Source organism: Sciurus vulgaris (genome assembly GCF_902686455.1).
Source record: "Sciurus vulgaris genome assembly, chromosome: 12".
In the NCBI taxonomy this organism is placed as follows: domain Eukaryota; kingdom Metazoa; phylum Chordata; class Mammalia; order Rodentia; family Sciuridae; genus Sciurus; species Sciurus vulgaris.
Window position 1 is genome coordinate 58,189,591 of NC_136473.1, and position 21,092 is coordinate 58,210,682.

At 35.3% G+C, this 21,092-nt stretch overlaps 1 protein-coding gene across 2 annotated transcripts in view; it reads left to right on the forward strand.

Annotated features, from left to right (window-relative positions):
- The window catches only part of LIN9 (lin-9 DREAM MuvB core complex component), a 92,707-nt gene that overhangs the window by 50,353 nt on the left and 21,262 nt on the right, over positions 1-21,092 (forward strand). For both annotated transcript variants that reach the window (XM_079106688.1, XM_079106689.1), the window contains 3 exons: positions 283-402; positions 680-781; positions 2,956-3,036. In XM_079106688.1, the coding sequence (XP_078962814.1) occupies positions 283-402; positions 680-781; positions 2,956-3,036 (303 nt within the window). The remainder of the gene's footprint in view (positions 1-282; positions 403-679; positions 782-2,955; positions 3,037-21,092) is intronic.

A 21,092-nucleotide genomic window follows, 5' to 3' on the forward strand; every position in this document is an offset into this window, starting at 1 on the left:
TGTTAATTCTCTAACCTGTTTTGATCCTTTGACCATTTTCTTCTAATTCTCTTTTGTGGGTTCAACCTTTTGGCAGTGGTAGTGTTTTCATTCTCTGACTTAAGTTCTAGCCTTTAATATTTGTAAAATAATATATTCAATGATAAATTGTAGAATATGCTTTGTATACTGCCATGAATCATAGACTCCCAAGTAAATATCTCAGCTGAAATATAGTGTTTATAAATCTTAAATGATTAGTAAATTTCATTAAATATTATGGATTATTCTCTTTTCCCAAAGAGTAATGAGCCTCATGAGACAATGCCAATTGCTGCCTTTGGACAAAAACAGCGGCCTTCTCGATTTTTTATGACCCCACCACGGTTACATTATACTCCTCCTCTCCAGTCACCAATTACAGTGAGTAATATTTTAGAAATGCTATCAGTAATTTAATTATTAGTATGAACACATACCGTGTTATTATGAAGTACACATCTAATACAACAACTTCAGGTGTTACTCATGTTATTTTGAATTTCAAATGTTAATAAAATAAATAGATCCAACTCTGGATGTTTTCCTTTTTATTGGATTTTAATATAATATTAATTATAATAGTGATTAATTTTACTTTATCTAAAAATACTTTCTTTTGAACAGTCAATGATTAAATGATTCCTTTCTATTCTGATAGGATAATGATCCTTTATTAGGACAGTCACCTTGGAGAAGTAAAATTTCTGGCTCTGATACTGAAACATTAGGTGGTTTTCCAGTAGAATTCCTTATCCAAGTGGTAAGAATTTCTCTGAATATCTTACTCTGTTTGAAAACTCAATTGTCTTTTGTATTATTTGTGGTGAAAATTTTCCTAGGGCAACATTTTTTAATCACTGTATAGATTTGAAGGACTGTAATTTCTAATAAAACTTGAAAATAAAAGTCATAACAGCCAAAAAGATTTAGAGATCTTCCTTGATGGACTTTTCTTTCTCTTCTGTGACTAGGAACAGCTGTTCACTTGTTGAGAATTTAGGGATTAGACACTTAATAATCTAAATTTAAGCCAGAGGTGATAGCGTCGCCTATAATCCCAGTGGCTCAGGAGAATCAAAAGTTGGAGGCCAGCTGTGGCAATTTAGCAGGACACTGTCTCAAAATAAAAAGTAAGGGATAGAATTGTAGCTCACTGGGAGAGTACCCCTGGGTTCAATCCCCAATCCCCAATATGGGGGCGGGGGAGAAGAAGAAGGGGTAGAAGTATTATATGGAACAATTTTCCTGAATAACCTAACTCTTTAAAATGTAATGAGCTACTGAGTTTGAAAATTTGATTAAATTATGTAAAGTATAATGTAATGCTGTTTTAGTTTTTTTCTTTTACTGTTTTTAAAAATGAAAATTACTTTGACCTGAGATAGTCTTTATTAATAAAGATGTGTATAACATAATCCATTGAAATGTTCACAGTGTTTACCTTTTGCAGTTGATGTTATTTTGAGGAAAAAGTCATTTGAGTGCTTGTGTGTAGCATTCTGTTTTAACCATATATTGTTCATTGTCCTTGTAATATAAAAGTTCTTATGCCTTTTGGATTCCAAAGGTAAATAAAATATTTTTATATGAAAGTTTGAAAATATAAGAATAGTCAAGATTTATCCCTTATACAGATGGAATACTTACTGTATTTTTGAGAGATATTTCCAGAGAGAACCATAAACAAAGGGAGCCACAAACTAAATACTATTGTATTATAGCCAGTATTGATATTTGTATTGATGTTTATATGTTTGAATTTTTTTTAGTTTAATAGGTTTTATTTTTTTAGAGCCCCGTTAGGGTCACAGCAAAATTGAGAGGAAGATACAGATATTTCTGATAGTCCCTGCCCTACACTCGCAGTTCTCTTCCCATTACCAGCATACTCCACCAGAGTGGCACATTTGTTACCACTGTTGAACCTATGTTGATATATCGTTTTCATGCAAATTTACATTAGGGTTCACTCTTGGTATTCAATGTTTTAAGGGTTTGGAAAAAAGTATCACCCATTAAGTTTCCACCATATCTTTTTGTGACTTGATAGCTCATTTCTTTAAGCATTGAATAATATTCTACCATATGACTATGTCATCATTTATGTATTCATTCACCTAAGTGAAAGACGTCTTGATTGCTTCCAAGTTTTGTCAGTTATGAATTGGGACTCTGCCATAAATATCTGTGTGCAGAGTTTTGTGTAGATATGTTTTTATCTCTTTTTGTACCTCATAAACTGGATTTAGAAGTTTGGTTAGATTTTTTTTCCCTTTGATTATTTTATTTGTTTTTATGGGACAGCTATACTTTTATAGGTGTTTTTCTTTGTTCTTCTGATAGGAGGCCCATAATATAAACTCTTATTTTTAAAGTTAGATGCCATTGGTGATCAATGCCTAGATTTATTTGTTCATTGGGCCTGCAAAATGGTGGTGTTTCATTCGATCATTGTTTCTTTGCTTATTTGCTGAAGTAGTCTTATAAAGAAAATTTTTCCATGGTCTATTGTTTGGGTACCCTGTGGTATAATTTATGTAGGACAGACAAGATAAATATTTGATGCTTTCTCTTTGCTTCCCAATTTACAAAATAATGAGTTTGATTACTAGCTTTCTCTAACAGTTGTTAATTTTTTTAAATTATAATTGTAAACTAATGGATTTTTACACTTGCACTTCAGTTCTTTGCAGTTATTTTTCTTATTGTTCTACAAACTATCCTGGTTTGAATTGTAAAAGCTTGTTCAGGTTGATTCCTTAGTAAACATGTCCTAGTTATTTTAAAATAACATTTTGTCACCTAATCAAATATATAAAATAAAATGCTATATTTATATTGAAACACTAAAATTTCCTCTAAAGTATCTTAGTGAAAAATCAAAAATTTGATGTCTGAGTGCCTCTATTTATTACAATCATTTCTTCTTTGTAGACTAAATTATCAAAAATTCTCATGATTAAAAAGGAACATATCAAGAAATTAAGAGAAATGAATACAGAAGCAGAAAAACTGGTAAGGATTTACTTTTTTTTTTTCTTTTTCTTTTGCTCGCTTGTCTAATTTTAAAATGGCAAGGCCTTCTTTAACTAATGTTTTTAAAATGTCTTAAGGAAGAAAACCTTGAGATATGCTATTTTGAAATCATTTGCTATTTCTTGTATATTGAACACATGCTAATAAATTAGCAATGCAATTCAGTGTATTATCACAGTCCCTATTATGCCGTTGACTCTACAGTTGAATAGGATTAATGGGTATACTAGGTTCTTTTTTTTTTTTTTTTTTTTTCTGGTGCCGGGGATTGAACCCAAGGCCTTGTGCTTGCAAGGCAAGCACTCTACCAGCTGAGCTATATCCCCAGCCCCTAGGTTCTTAAATAGTTTTCATGAGTGTAGTATCTGATTAATGAAGTTCTAATATCAGAGATTATAAAAAGTGTTTCAGAGTAAGTAAAATCAGGAAGTATATGTCATAATCTTAAAGGTATTTTGATAGAGTTTATTTCCTGTTTTATTAATCTAACAAGTCAAAAAATGAGTCAATTTTGTTCATAAGAAAGACTTGGATTATTTTGTGTGTTTTTTAAAACCTATTTATATAGAGAATATTTACTAAGATAGTCTTTGTGGCCAGGCATGTTGGTGCACACCTGTAATCCCAGCTACTCAGAAGACTCATGTAAGAGAATTGCAAATTTGAGAACAGCCTGGGCAATATAGGGAAACCCTTTCTCCAAAATAAGATTTTTAAAAGGCTGGGGATATAGCTTAGTGGTTGCCTAGCTTCTGCAAGGCCCTGGGTTTAAGTCCCAGTACTGTCAAAAAAACAACAAAAAAACTTTAAATCATAACGAAACAACATCTTTCTTAGGGATGTGTAGGATGGCAAATAGGTTTCATCTCAAACACTATCTCTGATTGATTGAAAATGGCTGAATAGAAGTGTGAGATTAAGGGAGCAAAGTGCTATGACTGATTGTGTTATCTGTCATGAGTACAGGAATGGGGAATAGAAGCACTAATCATCTCTCTAATGGAATATTGTAAGGGGTTAGTTAGGTGTACAGGTAGATCTCCAACTGCATGAAAAATAATCTAGGATTATAGAATTTTAATCTGAAAATGATTAAATTATCTAATATCTTTACATTTTATGGCATTGTAAACTAAAGACCAGAGATATCAGGTGAATTTCAGTCCAGAATCATACTACTGTATGTGCTTACTTCTTTCCTACTGGATTCTAATTCTTATCTTCATTCTATCAGTTCTATATATACCCTTTATGCTTTTTCTGACACTGGGGATTGAACCCAGGGGTGCTCTACCATTGGGCTACATCCCCAAGCACTTATTAATTTTTTAATTTTTGAGATTAGGTCTCACTGAGTTGCCAAGGCTGACCTTAAACTTGGAATCCTCCTGCCTCAGCCTTCAAGTAGATGAGATTATAGGTGTGCACCACCATGCCCAGCATCCCTTTATGCTTTTTCAGTGCTCTCCCCACTGTGTGTTCCTTTGCTCTCTTAATCATCTCTCCTGTCCTTATGTATAACTGAATTATTTCCATTTAATATTACTAGCTAAGACTTTTTTCTGTGTCTGAATCAAGGCAATTCTCTTGCCTCAGCCTCCTGAGTTGCTAGGATAACAGGCATGCACCACTACATCTGACTTATTGTGTAGTTTTGAGTGAAAATTATCTTCTAACAAGAATGGAATTATGTCATTTACATATTCTCTCATCTTTCAAAATGATTGTATTGTACCATAATTAAGCAGTTTCCTACTAGTGGATATTATTATTTCCATTATGTAACTAAAATAGTGCTACAGTCAGTGACCTTATTCATATAGCTTTGTACATTTATTTGTGTCTAACTGTGGGATAAAACTTTTAATTAATGTATAAAAATTGTACATATTTATGGAGTATCATGTAACCTTTCAATACATGTAGCCATTGTATAACATTCAGATCAGGGTAAACATATGTTTCCTCAAACATTTATCATTCCTTAGTGAAAATATTCAGTCTTAAGGTAAATTCTTATAATGGTGAGGTCACAGTGTACAAAGCTGTTAAAGATTTAATGAAACTTCTAGTGTAAGATGGTAGACTGAACACATTTGTTTGGTTTTTCCTATCCTTTACAATTGCACACAAAATACAAAGTTTTCAAAAGAATTTGAAAAAATGGATGCATCTGCTTAACAATGTGAGATTTCATATTGTTAGGTGAAACAGAAATCTTGGCTACAAGGAGGTTGCATATTGGAACTCTGAAGAGAATGTAGGCCCAGAATTGGCAAATAAGAAGTACAGGAGTGCGATGCAGTATTTTCAAAAGGGGATTAATTCATGGTCTGCTTTCTCATTCTTCTTCATCCCAGTGACAGAATTCAGTTGTGGTGTTTACTCTAGTTTAAAGGAGAGAAAGGAACAGATAGTACCTTAAGGAATTTGAACATAGCTATTTGGGAAAAGTCAAGGTTTCTTTTTCTGTTTATGGTAGTGGTAGACTTGGTAATATAGATTAACCTTCCTACTAAGAACAACTAAAAAACTACTTAAATAGCCTAATGTCTTGATGATACCAGGGATTTACAAGGCATTAAAGAATTAGAGTTTGTAGCAGCTCAGGAGGCTGAGGCAGGAGGATTCCCAAGTTCAAAGCCAGCCCTAGCAACTTAGTGAGGCCCTCAGCAACTCAGTAAGACCCTGTCTCTAAATAAAATACAAAAAAACGGGGCTGGGGATGTGGCTCAGTGATTAAGCAAGCACCCCTGAGTTCAATCCCTAGTACCAATAAATAATCTAATTAATTAATTAATTAATTAACAGATAAATAAAATATGTTGCTTTTGGATCTGGGAAAAGAAGGAAACTGAAAAGGGAGAGCCCAGTGTTTAGGATTGCTTTTTCCTTGGGGTCTTCTGCAAATGCTGGAAAAGGTAGCTGAAAAGCTGAGTAGCATTCTCAATAAGTTTATATAAGTAAGTGGGGAGGACAAAATTTGAATCCAGAAACTAAGAGTGGAGGAAATTGGCAACCCATCCACTCTCTGGATTGGAACACCAAAACTTGGCAATGACATTACAAGACAAAGAATTAAGCTACTCTCATTCATGAATATAGATGCAAGAATCTTTTTTTTTTTTTTTTTTTTTTTTTTTTGGTTGTTGGTTTACCAGGGATTGAACTCAGGAGCACTCAACCATTGAGCAATATCCCCAGCCCTATATTATATTTTATTTAGAAACAGGGTCTCACTGAGTTGCTTAGTACCTCCCTTTTGCTGAGGCTGGCTTTGAACTCTAGATCCTCCTGCCTCAGCCTCCCAAGCTGCTGGAGTTATAGGTGTGCACCTCCGTGCTTGATCAGATGCAAGAATATTTGCAAATGGAACTGTTAGTATATTCAGAAGGCACATCATAAGAGCAGAGTAGTGTTTAATCCAGGAAGGCAAGAGTGATTTTACATTCAGAAATTAATTAAGTGGAGTTAGGATCACAGAAGATGATAGTTTTCACGAACAAATTATAAAAAACAAAAGACCTAGGGGTTTTGCTCAGTGTAGAGCAATTTCCCAGCATGCATGAGACCCTGGATTTAATTCCTAGCAGCAAGCACACACAAAAGCTCAGAAGTTCTTTCATTAAATTTGTAACAAAATTTAATTATGAATACAGTAAGTATTTCCTATGATTATAGATGCAAAGAATATGCAATTGGTAGCAAAATGGCAAGTCACATAGTGTTAGATACTTCAGGAATTAAGATGTCTAATTGTTTCCAAAGAAAATGTAAAACTTTTAAGCACCATCAAAATAATAGAGAGCACTTTTTTTTTTTTTGTAATTTTTAGATAAACATGATAGTACAGACAAAGGTTTTTCAAAGATCTCAAACTTTCCTTAAAAAAAATCTTCCACTCATTTATGTTAATATCTGGATTATCACAGTACAAAATACCCAAGCACTTAATAAAAATTCCAACTGGTATTGGCAATAAAATATTATGTACACACATTTGATTTCCTTTTTTTTTTTTTTTTTTTTTTTCCGGCGGTGCTGGGAATTGAACCCAAGGCCTTGTGCTTGTGAGGCAAGTACTCTACCAACTGAGCTATATATCCCCAGCCCTAGGTTTTCAGATAACAGGTGGAAAAACATACCAGAATTTTTTTTTTCTTTTCAAGACATTATGACTTAAACATAAACTCAAAGAGCTGGAAGTGACTCAGTAAGTCCTAGGTTTGATCTCAGCACCAGAAATAAATAAATAAATAAACATTTCTATTTATTGATGAAATATATGTACAGTACCTTGCAGAGTTTCTAAAAATAAAAATAATTATATATTTTAATATAAACCCATTTTATTCTATTTTGAATGTTATTTGCAAACTGGAATTTTATGAGAAAAAAATTGGAATTTTACCTATTATCTCATTGATGAATATACATTATACAAATTATCTAATTAGTGTAATTCCTTCTGCAAAGAAGAACCCTAGGTGTTGTAATAGGAGATTTTACTTTCAATATCTCCAGGACTGTTATTTAAAAAGACCTTCAGAAATCGTCCAGACATGGATTACACATTATCTTGTTTTATATCTGTTTATTTCTTTCTTATTCCTTATTTCTTTATTCCTTGTAAAATCTTTTTTCTTTACTTTTCTGTGAAGCTTCAGGTTAAAAGCACTGAGCTAACAAAACACAAGCATTTTTAAAATCAACTGTTTTAGCACGAAGGATGGGTAATTTTATTTGCCCTATCCCTACCTCACCTCCATCCTAACATATAGCTAATTTTATTTTATTAAGTTTTTAAAATTTAATTTCTAAATTGAAAGCCAATTTATGTCCAGCTTTTACCAAAATGACCTAAATGTTCACTGTTTTTCACCTTGAAGGATTGCACATATTACTCTGTTCAAGGTATACTTCCTTTAGATTTTATGAAAAAAGAAAATTGGTCTGGTAAACGCTTTTAAGTTTTTTCACAAATCCAAAGCAAACCAAAGCCAAAGTAGTCAAAACATGAATATTCAAACCTTTTATTTGTAAAATGAATGGGGAATGAGTTTAGATTATATTAAAATATTCACTTTGTATCTGATACAATAAGAACAAATTTCTGTATATCTGACAAATTTTTATCAAATCAGTTAAAGCTTTGAGGTACCTTTGATGGTCTTTGAAAGTTAGTCAATGAAAGTTAGTCTAAGCTTATTACTTTCAACATGACTTTACCGTTTTAGATTTTTCAGATATGCTTTAAATATGTTAAAATGATACAGAGCAATCACATGTAAACTAATAGTGCATAAATTTTATTAGTTTCTAATTGCCTTGGCATTATATATAAAAGGATATTGAACTACAAATCTCAGTCTCACTTATGATTGCTTTTCTGTCTTGAAAATTTGTCATACATGGGCATTAGTAATAATGCAAGAATGAGAAAGAGGATTTCCCTCTGAAAAGCTCTATTTTAATCTTTTTTTAGGTCCTCTGGATGTTAGGAAACTCTGGATACTATATTATCTGTGCTTCCTTCCCCTATGTCTGCTATGAAAGTTGATTTGCTTTCCCCATATATGTTGTTAGAATTTTCTCTGTAATATTTTTAGTCTTTTTGTTGTTGTTTTGAGGATTATGTCTCTCTGCAGACTCTGCTTTCCACTTAACCAGTCTTCATAGCAGACTCCATATTGTGTTTCATACTCAACCTGCATGTGGCAAGCTAAAGCACATTGGTTGATTATAGTAATATTTATAAGAGGGCAGGTTTTTGTGTTTTTTTCAAAATAACAACTTTATTGAGAGTCACATACTATACAATTCATCTATTTAAGGTAAGTGAGCAGTTCAGTGGTTTTTGGTTTATAATTCATTTCATGGGGTTTTGCAGTTATCACCAAAATTTTAGAAATTGTCATCTTCTCAAAAAGAAACTCAGGGTATAGTAACATAACGCCTCTAATACCAGTGACTTTCCAGGAGGTTGAAGCAGGAGGAACACAAGTTCTAGGCTAGTCTTGGCAATTTAGGGAGAACCTGTCTCAAAATAAAAAATAAAAAGGGCTGAGGATGTAACTCATGAAAATATAACTCATAAAAAATAAAAAAGGCTGAAGATAGAACAATTGTAATGGTATCCTGTCATAAAAGTTAACTGAATGTGGGGTCTTTCTGTGTCTCCCTCTGTCTCTCTCTGAAAATATCTTATTGTACCATACTCACCCTTCTTGTATCATCATTGTAATGCTTGTGTAATGAGATGAAGTGAGGCAAATGATGTAGGTGTGATGTCCTGCTATGTAAGGGTCTTGAACACAAGCACTACAATACTGCAACAATCTAGTAATCAACGTGGCTACCAAGTGACTAGTGAATCCAGCAATACAGAGTGGAATAGCATAAGATTTTATCATACTACTGAGAAAAAGTATACAATTTAAAATTCACAAATTGTGTATTTCTGGAATTTTTCCATCCAATATTTTAAAAAGGTGATTAATTTCAGTTAACTGAAATCTCAGAAAGTGAACATATAAGGGGGAACTACTGTATATACATAGTTACACTTGCATCTCACAGAGGCTTCGAAAAAAGTAAAACACCAGGGAATCTCAGAGAAACTACTACTAGCCATTTCTTTATTAAATATGGACAACCAACCAAAGAGTCTGGCCATACATGAAAATAAGTATGAAATAAAAAGATAACTAACTTCTAAACTTTAATTCAGACAAGAGGAGATAAATTTGAATTTATGTAGAACTAGAAAAATATTGCTAAAGACTCAAAGTTTCAGTTACAATGAATAAATTCTGGAGATCTATTATACAGCATGGTAAATATAGTTAATAATAATATATACTTGAAAACTGCTAAAAGTATAAATCTCAGATGTTCTCATCACAAAGATATGTCAGTGATGGATGTGTTTATCAGTTTGATATAATCATCCCAAAGTGTGTGTGTATGTGTGTGTGTGTGTGTGTGTGTGTGTGTATCAAAGTATTGCATTGTATACCACAAATAGATATAATTTTTATTTGATATACCTTAATGAAATCATATACTTGAAGACTCAAGAAAATACTGTGTTGCTGAGTGTGGTGGCACATGCCAGTAAATCCCAGCAGTTCAGGTGGCTGAGGCAGGAGGATGGCAAGTTCAAAGCCAGCCTCAGCAATTTAGCGAGGCCCTCAGCAACTAAGCAAGGCCCTGTCTCTAACTAAAAATATAAAAAGGGCTGGGGATGTGGCTCAGTGGTTAAGTGTCCCTAAGTTCAATCTCCAGCACAAAAAATATGGGTGTATATGTGTGTATGTATACATACATATATGGTGTTTAAATAGGAGACTATTAAACAACCAAAAAAATTCATGGATTTAAAGAATGTCAAAATTTTATAAACATGATTCAAAAGTCATAGAAGATTAATAAATTTGCCTATATAAAAAGGAAAAATTTCCTCAGGATGAGAATCACAACGTCAAAAGGGAACAACTTGAAGGAAATTTGCAGCTTTTATTACAAGGGACTAATTTCCATAATATACAAAATGCTCCCTCAATGCAGTAAGATGAAGACAATGAGCAAAAGGTGTGAATAGACAGTCCTTGGGAAACAAACAAATAAAAAGCAGTGTTTCTTGAATATATGGCTGGCAAAAACAAAAAACTTTAGCCGGGCATGGTAGTACAGTAGCCCCAGAAGTTTGTGAGTTCAAAGCTAACCTAAGCAACTTAGACCCTCTCTCAAAAAATAAAAAATAGGGATCCAAGATGGCGGACTAGAGGGAGGCTGCGTTCCTTGTCATTCCGTAGCTCCAGTTTCAAGAAGAGGATATCTGTTTCTCGGTGAGGCAGTTTTTGCTGCTTATCGATCCCCTGCTCTTTACCCCATTTGTCTACTGTGATCACCTGCAGTCTGCCAGCATATCGATGCCTTTTTTGAGTGCAGATTGCTCACTGTCAGGTGCCTGTCATCCACCATTTGCCTGCCTCTTGCCTGTCCATCGCCTGCCTTTCACCTACCCATCAGCCACCACCCCAGGTTCACCTCCTGATCATCCGACAGCTGCCAGCAGACTGACCACAGACTGCCAGTGGAGCACCAGCTGCCTGCTATTGCCTGGAAGTTCTCTATCACAGTACCTGCAGGTTTGGTTACACGTGGCTGCCGCCATTTTGAGACAACAGCCAGGCCCCGAAGGACCCCTGGCTGGACTGACTGAGCCCTGTCTCCAGGATCCCTCAGCCCAACCGATCACTCCCTGCCTCTGGGGCCCTCATATTGACTGACTGCTCCCTGCCGCCAGGACCCCCAGACCAATTGACTGCGTCCTATCACCGGGACCCCAGAGCGACTGATCGCACCCGGCCTCCAGGATCCTGCAACCACACCAAACACACCCGACCTCCAGGACCCCTGCCTGACCAACCACACCGCGCCTCCATGACCTCCAGCCAACTACGTCCACACCCCAAGCTGCAGCTCCCTTTTTGCCAACACATTTGGAAGCCAGACTGGCCTACTTGGATAATCCTGGAAGCCATAGCTCCAATCTTTAGGTGGGACAAATCCCATCCTGAGACGCCTGCTGGAGACTTGAAGTTCATTGTCAGGTACCTCTCATGCTTCAGGCTACTAAAGACTGGGAGGTTTCAATACTATATGACTATTATAGTGTACATTGTCTTTCTTCTCCTTATTGAACAATAAGTTTTTATTTCTTTACTTGTTTTTTGGCTCTCTTTTCCTTTTGTTTACCTGTTCCCTCAGAGTCTCTTTCTCCCTTTTTGCATGCTAACATCCAATTTCTTTTGATTACACTCTCACCCTTTCTGTTATCTAGAACTTCTGTATATTCTTTCCTTATCCCATTAACACCTATATCCTACATTCCTCCACATCCTCTTTGTCCTCCATTAGAAACTGCAGACCTTATTGCAAATCTCTTTGTTACACTGAAGATAATATTTGAATTCATTCTGTTTATTATGACAATTTTGTTATTGTCCTCATAGGGGCTATTTGGTATAGGATTGCATAGTGTTTGAATTAGGCACTGCTAATATTGATTTCCCCTTAAAGAAAAGGTTTTGGAAACCTATAGGACTACTATAAGCCTATAGGGGGAAATCTGCACTACCCCAGATCTGTACTGCTGGAAGGGAAGATACATGAACAACATGAAAAAACAAGGGAATAAAATGATCCAAACAAATCTAGATTTTATATTAATAGTATCCAATGACAGTATGTTAGGAGAAATGTCAGAAAAGGACTTCAGATTATACATGATTAAGATGATTCGCAAAGCAAAGGATGAGATAAGAGAGCAAATGCAGGCAATGAATGATAATACCAATAAGCAGTTGAAAGAGCACCTGCAGGAAGCAAAAGATCATTTCAACAAAGAGATAACAATTCTAAAAAAAAAACGGAAATCCTTAAAATGAAGGAAACAATAAACCAAATGAAAAACTCAATGGAAAGCATCACCAAAAGACTAGACCACTTGGAAGACAGAACCTCTGACAATGAAGACACAATATTTAATCTTGAAAATAAAGTTGCCCAAACAGAGATGGTAAGAAATCATGAACAGAATCTCCAAGAACTATGGGACATCATGAAAAGACCAATTTTAAGAATTATTGGGATTGAGGAAGGTACAGAGATACAAACCAAAGGAATGAATAACCTACTCAATGAAATAATATCAGAAAATTTCCCAAACCTGAAGAATGAAATGGAAAATCAAATACAAGAGGCTTACAGAACACCAAATGCACACACAACAGATCCACACCAAGGCACATTATAATGAAAATGCCAAACATTCAAAATAAAGATAGGATTTTGAAGTCCATGAGAGAAAAGAATCAGATTACATATAGGGGGAGACTAATACGGATAGCAGGCAACTTCTCAACCCAGACTCTAAAAGCTAGAAGGGCCTGGAACACCATATTTCAAGCTCTGAAAGAACATGGTTGCCAACCAAGAATCCTATACCCAGCAAAACTAACCTTCAGATTTGAAGATGAAATAAAATCCTTCCATGATAAACAGAAGTTAAAAGAATTTACAAATAGAAAGCCTACACTACAGAATGTTCTCAACAAAATATTCCATGAGGAGGAAATGAAAAACAACAATGGAGGCCAGCAAAGGGAGGAACTACCTTAGAGAAAAACCACTCAAAGGAGAAACCAAGTCAAGTTAAAAACCAAAAATAAGCCCAAATGACTGGGAATACAAATCATATCTCAATAATAACCCTGAACATTAATGGCCTAAACTCATCAGTCAAAAGACATAGACTGGCAGAATGGATTATAAAGAAAGACCCAAAATGTGCTGCCTGCAAGAGACTCATCTCATAGAAAAAGACATCCACAGACTAAAGGAAAAAACCTATCACGCACATGGACTCAGTAAAAAAGCAGGGGTTTCCATCCTTATATCAGATAAACTGGACTTCAAGCCAAAGATAGTCAGAAGGGATAAAGACGGACATTTCATACTGCTTAAGGGAACCATAAATCAGGAAGACATAATGATAGTAAATATTTATGCCCCAAACAGTGATGCATCCCTGAACATCAAACAAATCCTTCTCAATTTCAGGAATCACATAGACCACAACACAATAATTCTGCTGTCACCACTAGATAGATCTTCCAAACAAAAACCAAAAAAAGAAACCATACACAATAACACAATCAATAACCTAGACTTAATAGACATATATAGAATATTCCATCCATCAACAAGCAGATTCACTATCTTCAGGGCAGCACATGGAACCTTTTTTTTTTTTTTTTTTTTTTTTGTGGTACTGGGATCGAACTCAGGACCTTGTACTTGCAAGGCAAGCACCCTACCAGCTGAGCTATCTCCCCAGCCCTTGAAACCTTCTCGAAAATAGACCATATGTTATGCCACAAAGCAGCCCTTAAGAAATGCAAAAAAATAGAGTTACTGCCATACTGCCTTGTGTTCTATCAGATTATAATGGACTGAGAGTAGAAGTCAATGACAAAATAAAAAACAAAAATTACTCCAATACCTGGAGACTAAATAATATGCTATTGAATGAAACATGGATAACAAAAAACATCAGGGAGGAGATAAATTCTTAGAGGACAATGAGAACGATGATACAACATAAAATCTCTGGGACACTATGAAAGCGGTACTAAGAGGAAAATTCATTGCATGGAACGCAATCCAGAAAAGAATGAAAAGTCAACCACTAAATGACAACATTACAGCTCAAAGCCCTAGAAAAAGAAGAGCAGAATAACAGCAAAAGTAGTAGAAGACAGGAAATAATTAAAATCAGAGCTGAAATCAATGAAATTGAAACAAAAAGAACAATTCAAAAAATTGCCAAAACAAAAAGTTGGTTCTTTGAGAAAGTAAACAAAATAGACAAAGCCTTAGCCACACTAACAAAGAGAAGGAGAGAGAAGACTCAAATTACTAAAATTCGTGATGAAAAAGGAAATATCACATCAGACGCCACTGAGATACAGAACATAATGAGAAGCTACTTTGAAAATCTGTATGCCAACAAAATATAGAAACTACCGAAGACATTGACAAATTTCTAGAGACATATGTTCCTCCCAAACTGAACCAGGAGGACATACACAATTTAAACAGATCAATATCAAGCAATGAAATAGAAGACGCCATTAAAAACCTACCATCCAAGAAAAGCCCAGGACCAGACGGATTCTCAGCCGAGTTCTACAAGACCTTCAAAGAAAAACTCATTCCAATACTTCTCAAAGTATTCCAAGAAATAGAAAAGGAGGGAACCCTTCCAAACTCATTCTACAAAGCCAATATCACCCTCATACCCAAACCAGACAAAGACACATCAAGGAAAGAAAATTTTAGACCAATATCTTTGATGAATATAGATGCAAAAATCCTTAACAAAATCTTGGCAAACCGCATCCAAAAACATTATGAAGATAGTGCACCACGATCAAGTGGGGTTCATCCCTGAATGCAAGGTCGGATCAATATCCAGAAATCAAAAAACGTAATCCATTACATCAATAGACTTAAGGATAAGAATCATATGGTTATTTCAATTGACGCAGAAAAAAGCGTTCAACAAAATACAACACCCTTTCATGCTCAAAACACTAGAAAAAATAGGGATAGTAGGAACAAACCTCAACATTGCAAAGGCTATTTATGCTAAGCCCATGGCCACCATCATTCTTAATGGAGAAAAACTGAAAGTGTTCCCTTTAAAAACGGGAACAAGACAGGGATGTCCTCTTTCACCACTTCTTCTCAACATTGTCCTCGAAACTCTAGCCCAGAACAAATAGACAGACTAAAGAAATTAAAGGGATACAAATAGGAAAAGAGGAACTTAAGCTGTCACTATTTGCTGATGACATAATTCTATATTTAGAGGATCCAAAAACCTCCTCCAGAAAACTTCTAGACCTCATCAATGAATTCAGCAAAATAGCAGGCTATAAAATCAACACGCATAAATCTACAGCATTTTTATACAGAAGCGATGAAACAGCTGAAAGGGAAATGAGGAAAACAACTCCATTTGCAATAGCCTCAAAAAAAAATAAAATAAAATACTTGGGAACCAATATAACCAAAGAGGTAAAAGACCTCTACAATGAAAACTACAAAACATTGAAGAAAAAAATTAAGGAAGACCTTAAAAGATGGAAAGATCTCCCATGTTCTTGGATAGCCAGAATTAATATTGTCAAAATGGCCATACTGCCAAAAGTGCTATACAGATTCAATGCAATTCCAATTAAAATCCCAATGATGTACCTCACAGAAATAGAGCAAGCAATCAGGAAATTCATCTGGAAGAATAAGAAACCCAGAATAGCTAAAGCAATCCTTAGCAGGAAGAATGGAACAGGGCGTATCGCAATACCAGAACTTCAACTATACTACAAAGCCATAGTAACAAAAACGGCATGGTATTGGTACCAAAATAGACAGGTAGATCAATGGTACGGGATAGGGGACATGGACACAAATGCAAATAAATACAATTTTCTCATACTAGACAAAGGTGCCAAAAATATGCAATGGAGAAAAGATAGCCTCTTTAACAAATGGTGCTGGGAAAACTGGAAATCCATATGTAGCAGAATAAAACTAAACCCCTATCTCTCACCCTGCACAAAAATCAACTCAAAATGGATCAAGGACCTCGGAATCAGACCAGAGACCCTGCATCTTACAGAAGAAAAAGTAGGTCCAAATCTTCAACATGTCGGCTTAGGATCAGACTTCCTTAACAGGACTCCCATAGCACAAGAAATAAAAGCAAGAATCAATAACTGGGGTAGATTCAAACTAAAAAGCTTTCTCTCATCAAAGGAAACTATCAGTAATGTGAAGAGAGAGCCTACAGAGTGGGAGAAAATCTTTGCCACTCATACTTCAGATAGAGCACTAATTTCCAGAATATATGAAGAATTAAAAAAACTCTACACCAAGAATACAAATAATCCAGTCAACAAATGGGCTAAGGATATGAACAGACACTTCACAGAAGATCTACAAGCAATCAACAGATATATGAAAAAATGTTCAACAGTTCTAGAAATAAGAGAAATGCAAATCAAAACTACACTAAGATTCCATCTCACCCCAATTAGAATGACGATTATCAAGAATACAAGCAACAATAGGTGTTGAAGAGGATGTGGGGGAAAAAGGTACACTCATACATTGCTGGTGGGACTGCAAATTAGTGCAGCCACTCTGGAAAGCAGTGTGGAGATTCCTTAGAAAACTTGGAATGGACCCACCATTTGACCCAGCTATCCCACTTCTCAGCCTATACCCAAAGGACTTAAAATCAGCATACTACAGAGATACAGCCACATCAATGTTCATAGCTGCTCAATTCACAATAGCCAGACTATGGAACCAACCTAGATGCCCTTCAAGTGATGAATGGATAAAGAAACTGTGGTATATATATATACAATGGAATATTACTCAGCTTTAAAGAATAACAGAATTATGGCATTTGCAGGCAACTGGATGAAATTGGAGAATATTATGTTAAGTGAGATAAGCCAATCTCAAAAATCGAAAAGACGAATGATCTCACTGATAAACAGATGATGACACATAATCGGGAGTGGGAGGGGGGCAATAATGGAGGAAGGAGGGACTGTATAGAGGGAAAAGAGGGGTGGGAGGGTATAGGGCGAGCAAAAAATAATGGAATGAATCAAACATCATTACCCTATGTAAATGTATGATTACGCAAATGATATGCTGTTACTCCATGTACAAACAGAAACTACATGTATCCCATTTGTTTACAATAAAAATAAATTTAAAAATAAAAATAAAAAATATAAAGGGCTGGGGATGTGTCAGTGGTTTAAGTGCTCCTGGGTTCAATTTGTGGTACCAAAAAAATTTTTAAATAAAATAAATAATTCACTTTAACAAAAATGTTATATTGGTGAAGATATAGAGAAATAGGAATTCTTACACATAAATTAATACATTCTATGAAGGGTGTTTTGGCAATATCTATTGAAATTTAAAATGGACAAGACCTTTGATTTAGCATTGGGCTTCTGGGAACTTCTGTGTTTATATTTGCCTTTGTTCAAAATACTGCACAGTTATTTGTTACAGCATTGTTTGCAATATCATGAAAACAGTCAGAATGCTGATCAGTAAAGAACTGGTTAATTTTGTAATGTTTATACAGTGCGGCACCATGTGACTTTAAACAAACAGGGAAGCCCTTTATAAAATATCAAGAATAACCCTTAAGATCTTAAAGGAGAAAAACAAAGTGCTGAGCATGTTTACCGTATGTTCCCACTTGTTTGGAGAAAAAAAATGGCCAAAGCCAGGTGGTGGCACAGTCTAAGGCAGGAGAATCACAAGTTTGAGGCCAGCCTCAGCAACTTAGGGAGATCCTGTCTCAATATAAAAAGGGCTCTGGGTAGGGGTAGCGGCATAGCTTAGTTGTAAAGTTCACCTGGTTTAAATCCCTAGTACCACCAAAAAATAAAAGGCAGAATCAAGGGAGGAGAAAAATATGCATCTTTTTCCTTTTGTAGAAATACTCTATCTCTGGAAAAAATGCTAAAGATACTGATAATATTTGCTGCTTCTGAAGAGAAGAAAATGAATTATAAGGGAGCTGAGTTCAGGGGAAACTTAACTCTTGAATTTTCAACCATGCAAATGTATTTTCTATTCTGAAATAATTTGGGGCAGCAATTGAACCCAGGGGGGCACTTAAGTGCTGAGCCACATCCCCAGCCCTTTTTTATATTTTATTTAGAGACAGGGTCTCCCTGAGTTGCTTAGGGCCTTGGTAAGTTGCTGAGGATAACTTTGAACTCATAGTTCCCCTCCCTCAGCCTCCCAAGCCACTGGAATTAACAGGTGTATACCACCACACCAAAATTAAAATTATTATTTTTCAGTAAGAAAAAAAAATGTTGAACTGACCCAGAACATATTATTGAAAACCAGAAATGGAAAATATGAGAAAAAAATTAAGAGACATAGAGGGCCAATCTAAAAGTTTCATTCAACCAATAGGATATGCAGAAGTGGAGCACACAGAAAATGGAAGTGTGTTATCAAAATAATAAGGGAAGCAAATTTCCCAAAGCTGAAGAAGAAAGAAGCGTCCTAACCCTGTTCATTCTTAATATTGACCCAGTAACTTTCCTACCTTAGTCCTAGTCTTACCCTCTGAAACAAGATGTAGCAGACTAACTGGGGTTTAGAGGGTAAGACTTCTGTGTGGTAACTTTTAAAATATGTGAAGATAGCTTACACCTCTCCATCTTCTTCCTTTTCAAACAAAATATTCTATTCCTTCCATTGTAAATATTTCAAGTAAAGCATTGGTGAGTATGTGTATAAGTGGGCATACTCATACACTATAGGTGGGAATGTAAGTTACTGAAGTCTTTCTGGAAGGCAGCGTGGCCATATTGATAAATCAAATTCTACTTCTGGAGTATCATTCTCAAAAAGTAATCACATATAAGGCTGAGGTTGCGGCTTAGTGGTAGAGTGTTTACCTAGCATATGTGAGGCACTAGGTTTGATCCTCAGCACCACATAAAAATAAACAAAATGAAGATATTTTGTCCATCTACAACTAAAAAATATATTTAAAAAAAGTAATCACATATAGGTATAAAGATGTGCATACCAAGGATGTTCACTGAACCATTGTTTGTAATAGCAAACAATTGCAAATGGGTTAAATGACCATCTGTAGAGAACTAATCTAAATCCACTTTCTTACACAATGAACTTGTAGATCTATTATATCCTCTCTTTTACCCTCAGAATATTTCTTTATAAAATGTTTGCCTTCAACATTACCTTATAAGCCACGCAAGAAAATTATTTATTACTTCGTGGTCCTGCCGGCTTTGTGGTTCAGATGTTTCACCTTATTCGTGTAGTCTTTTTTTTTTTTTTTTTTTAGTTTTCAATGAACCTTTATTATTTTTTATGTGGTATGGAGGATCAAACCCTGTGCCTCACACATGCTAGGCAAGCGCTCTGCCACTGAGCTACAACCCCAGCCTATGATTTGTGTAGTTTTAATGTCATATTTTTGCCTTTTTAAAATATTAATTTGGATTATGCATATAAACCTGAATGTATTTTTCTTTTTATTAAAATCTTTTTTATTTTTACAGACTGCATTTTGATTCGTCATACACAAATGGGGTACAACTTTTCATTTCTATGGTCTTACACAATGTAGATTCACACCATTCATGTAATCATACATATACATAGGGTAATACTGTCTGTTTCATCCTACTATTTTTCTGTCCTCCACCCCTTTTCCCCTACACCATCCAAAGTTCCTTCATTCTTCTCTCCCCCCACCACCACCAGCCCTCGTTATATATTGACATGCACTTATCAGAGAAAACGTTCGGCCTTTGGTTTTTTGGGCTTGACCTATTTCACTTAGCATTATATTTTCCAACTTCATCCATTTACCAGCAAATGCCATAATTTTATTCTTCTTTATGATTGTGTATATATACCACTTTCTTTATCCATTCATCAATTGAAGGGCATCGAGGTTGGTTCCACAATCTAGCTATTGTGAATTAAGCAACTATGAACACTGATGTGGCTGCATCACTGTAGTAGGCTGATTTTAAGTCCTTTGGGTATAAACTGAGGAGTGGGATAACTGGGTCAAATGGTAGGTCCATTCCAAGTTTTTCTGAGGAATCTCCATACTTCTTTCCAGAGTGGCTGCACCAATTTGCAACTCCACCAGCAATGTATGAGTATACCTTTTTCCCCACATCCACATATTATTGCTTGTGTTCTTGATGATAGCCATTCTAATTGGAGTTAGATGAAATCTTAGGGTGGTTTTAATTTGAATTTCTCTAATTACTAGGGATGATGAGGACCTTTTCATATATTTGTTGATCACCTGTATATCTTCTTCTGTGAAATGTCTGCCCATTTTTTTAGTCCATTTATTGATTGGGTTCTTTGTATTTGGGTTGTAAAGTTTTTTAAGTTCTTTATAAACTTTGGAGATTAGTGCTGTCTGAAGTGTATGTGGAAAAGATTTTCTCCCACTCTGTAGGCTCTCTTTTCACATTATTGATTGTTTCCTGTGCTGTGAAAAAAACTTTTTAGTTTGAATCTATCCCATTTATTGATTCTTGGTTTTATTTCTTGTGCGATGGGGGTCTTGTTAAGGAAGTCTGGTCCTAAGCCAATGTGATGGAGATTCAGGTCTACCTTTTCTTCTGTTTGGTGAAAGGTCTCAGGCCTTATTAGTAGATCCTTGATCCGTTTTGAGTTGAGTTTTGTGCAGGGTGAGAGATAGGGATTTAATTTCATTTTACTGCATATGGATTTCTAGTTTTGCCAACACCATTTGTTGAAGAGGCTGTCTTTTTCTCCATTGTAAGTTTTTGGCACCTTTGTCTAGTATAAGATAACTGTACTTATGTGGGTATGTCTCCGTG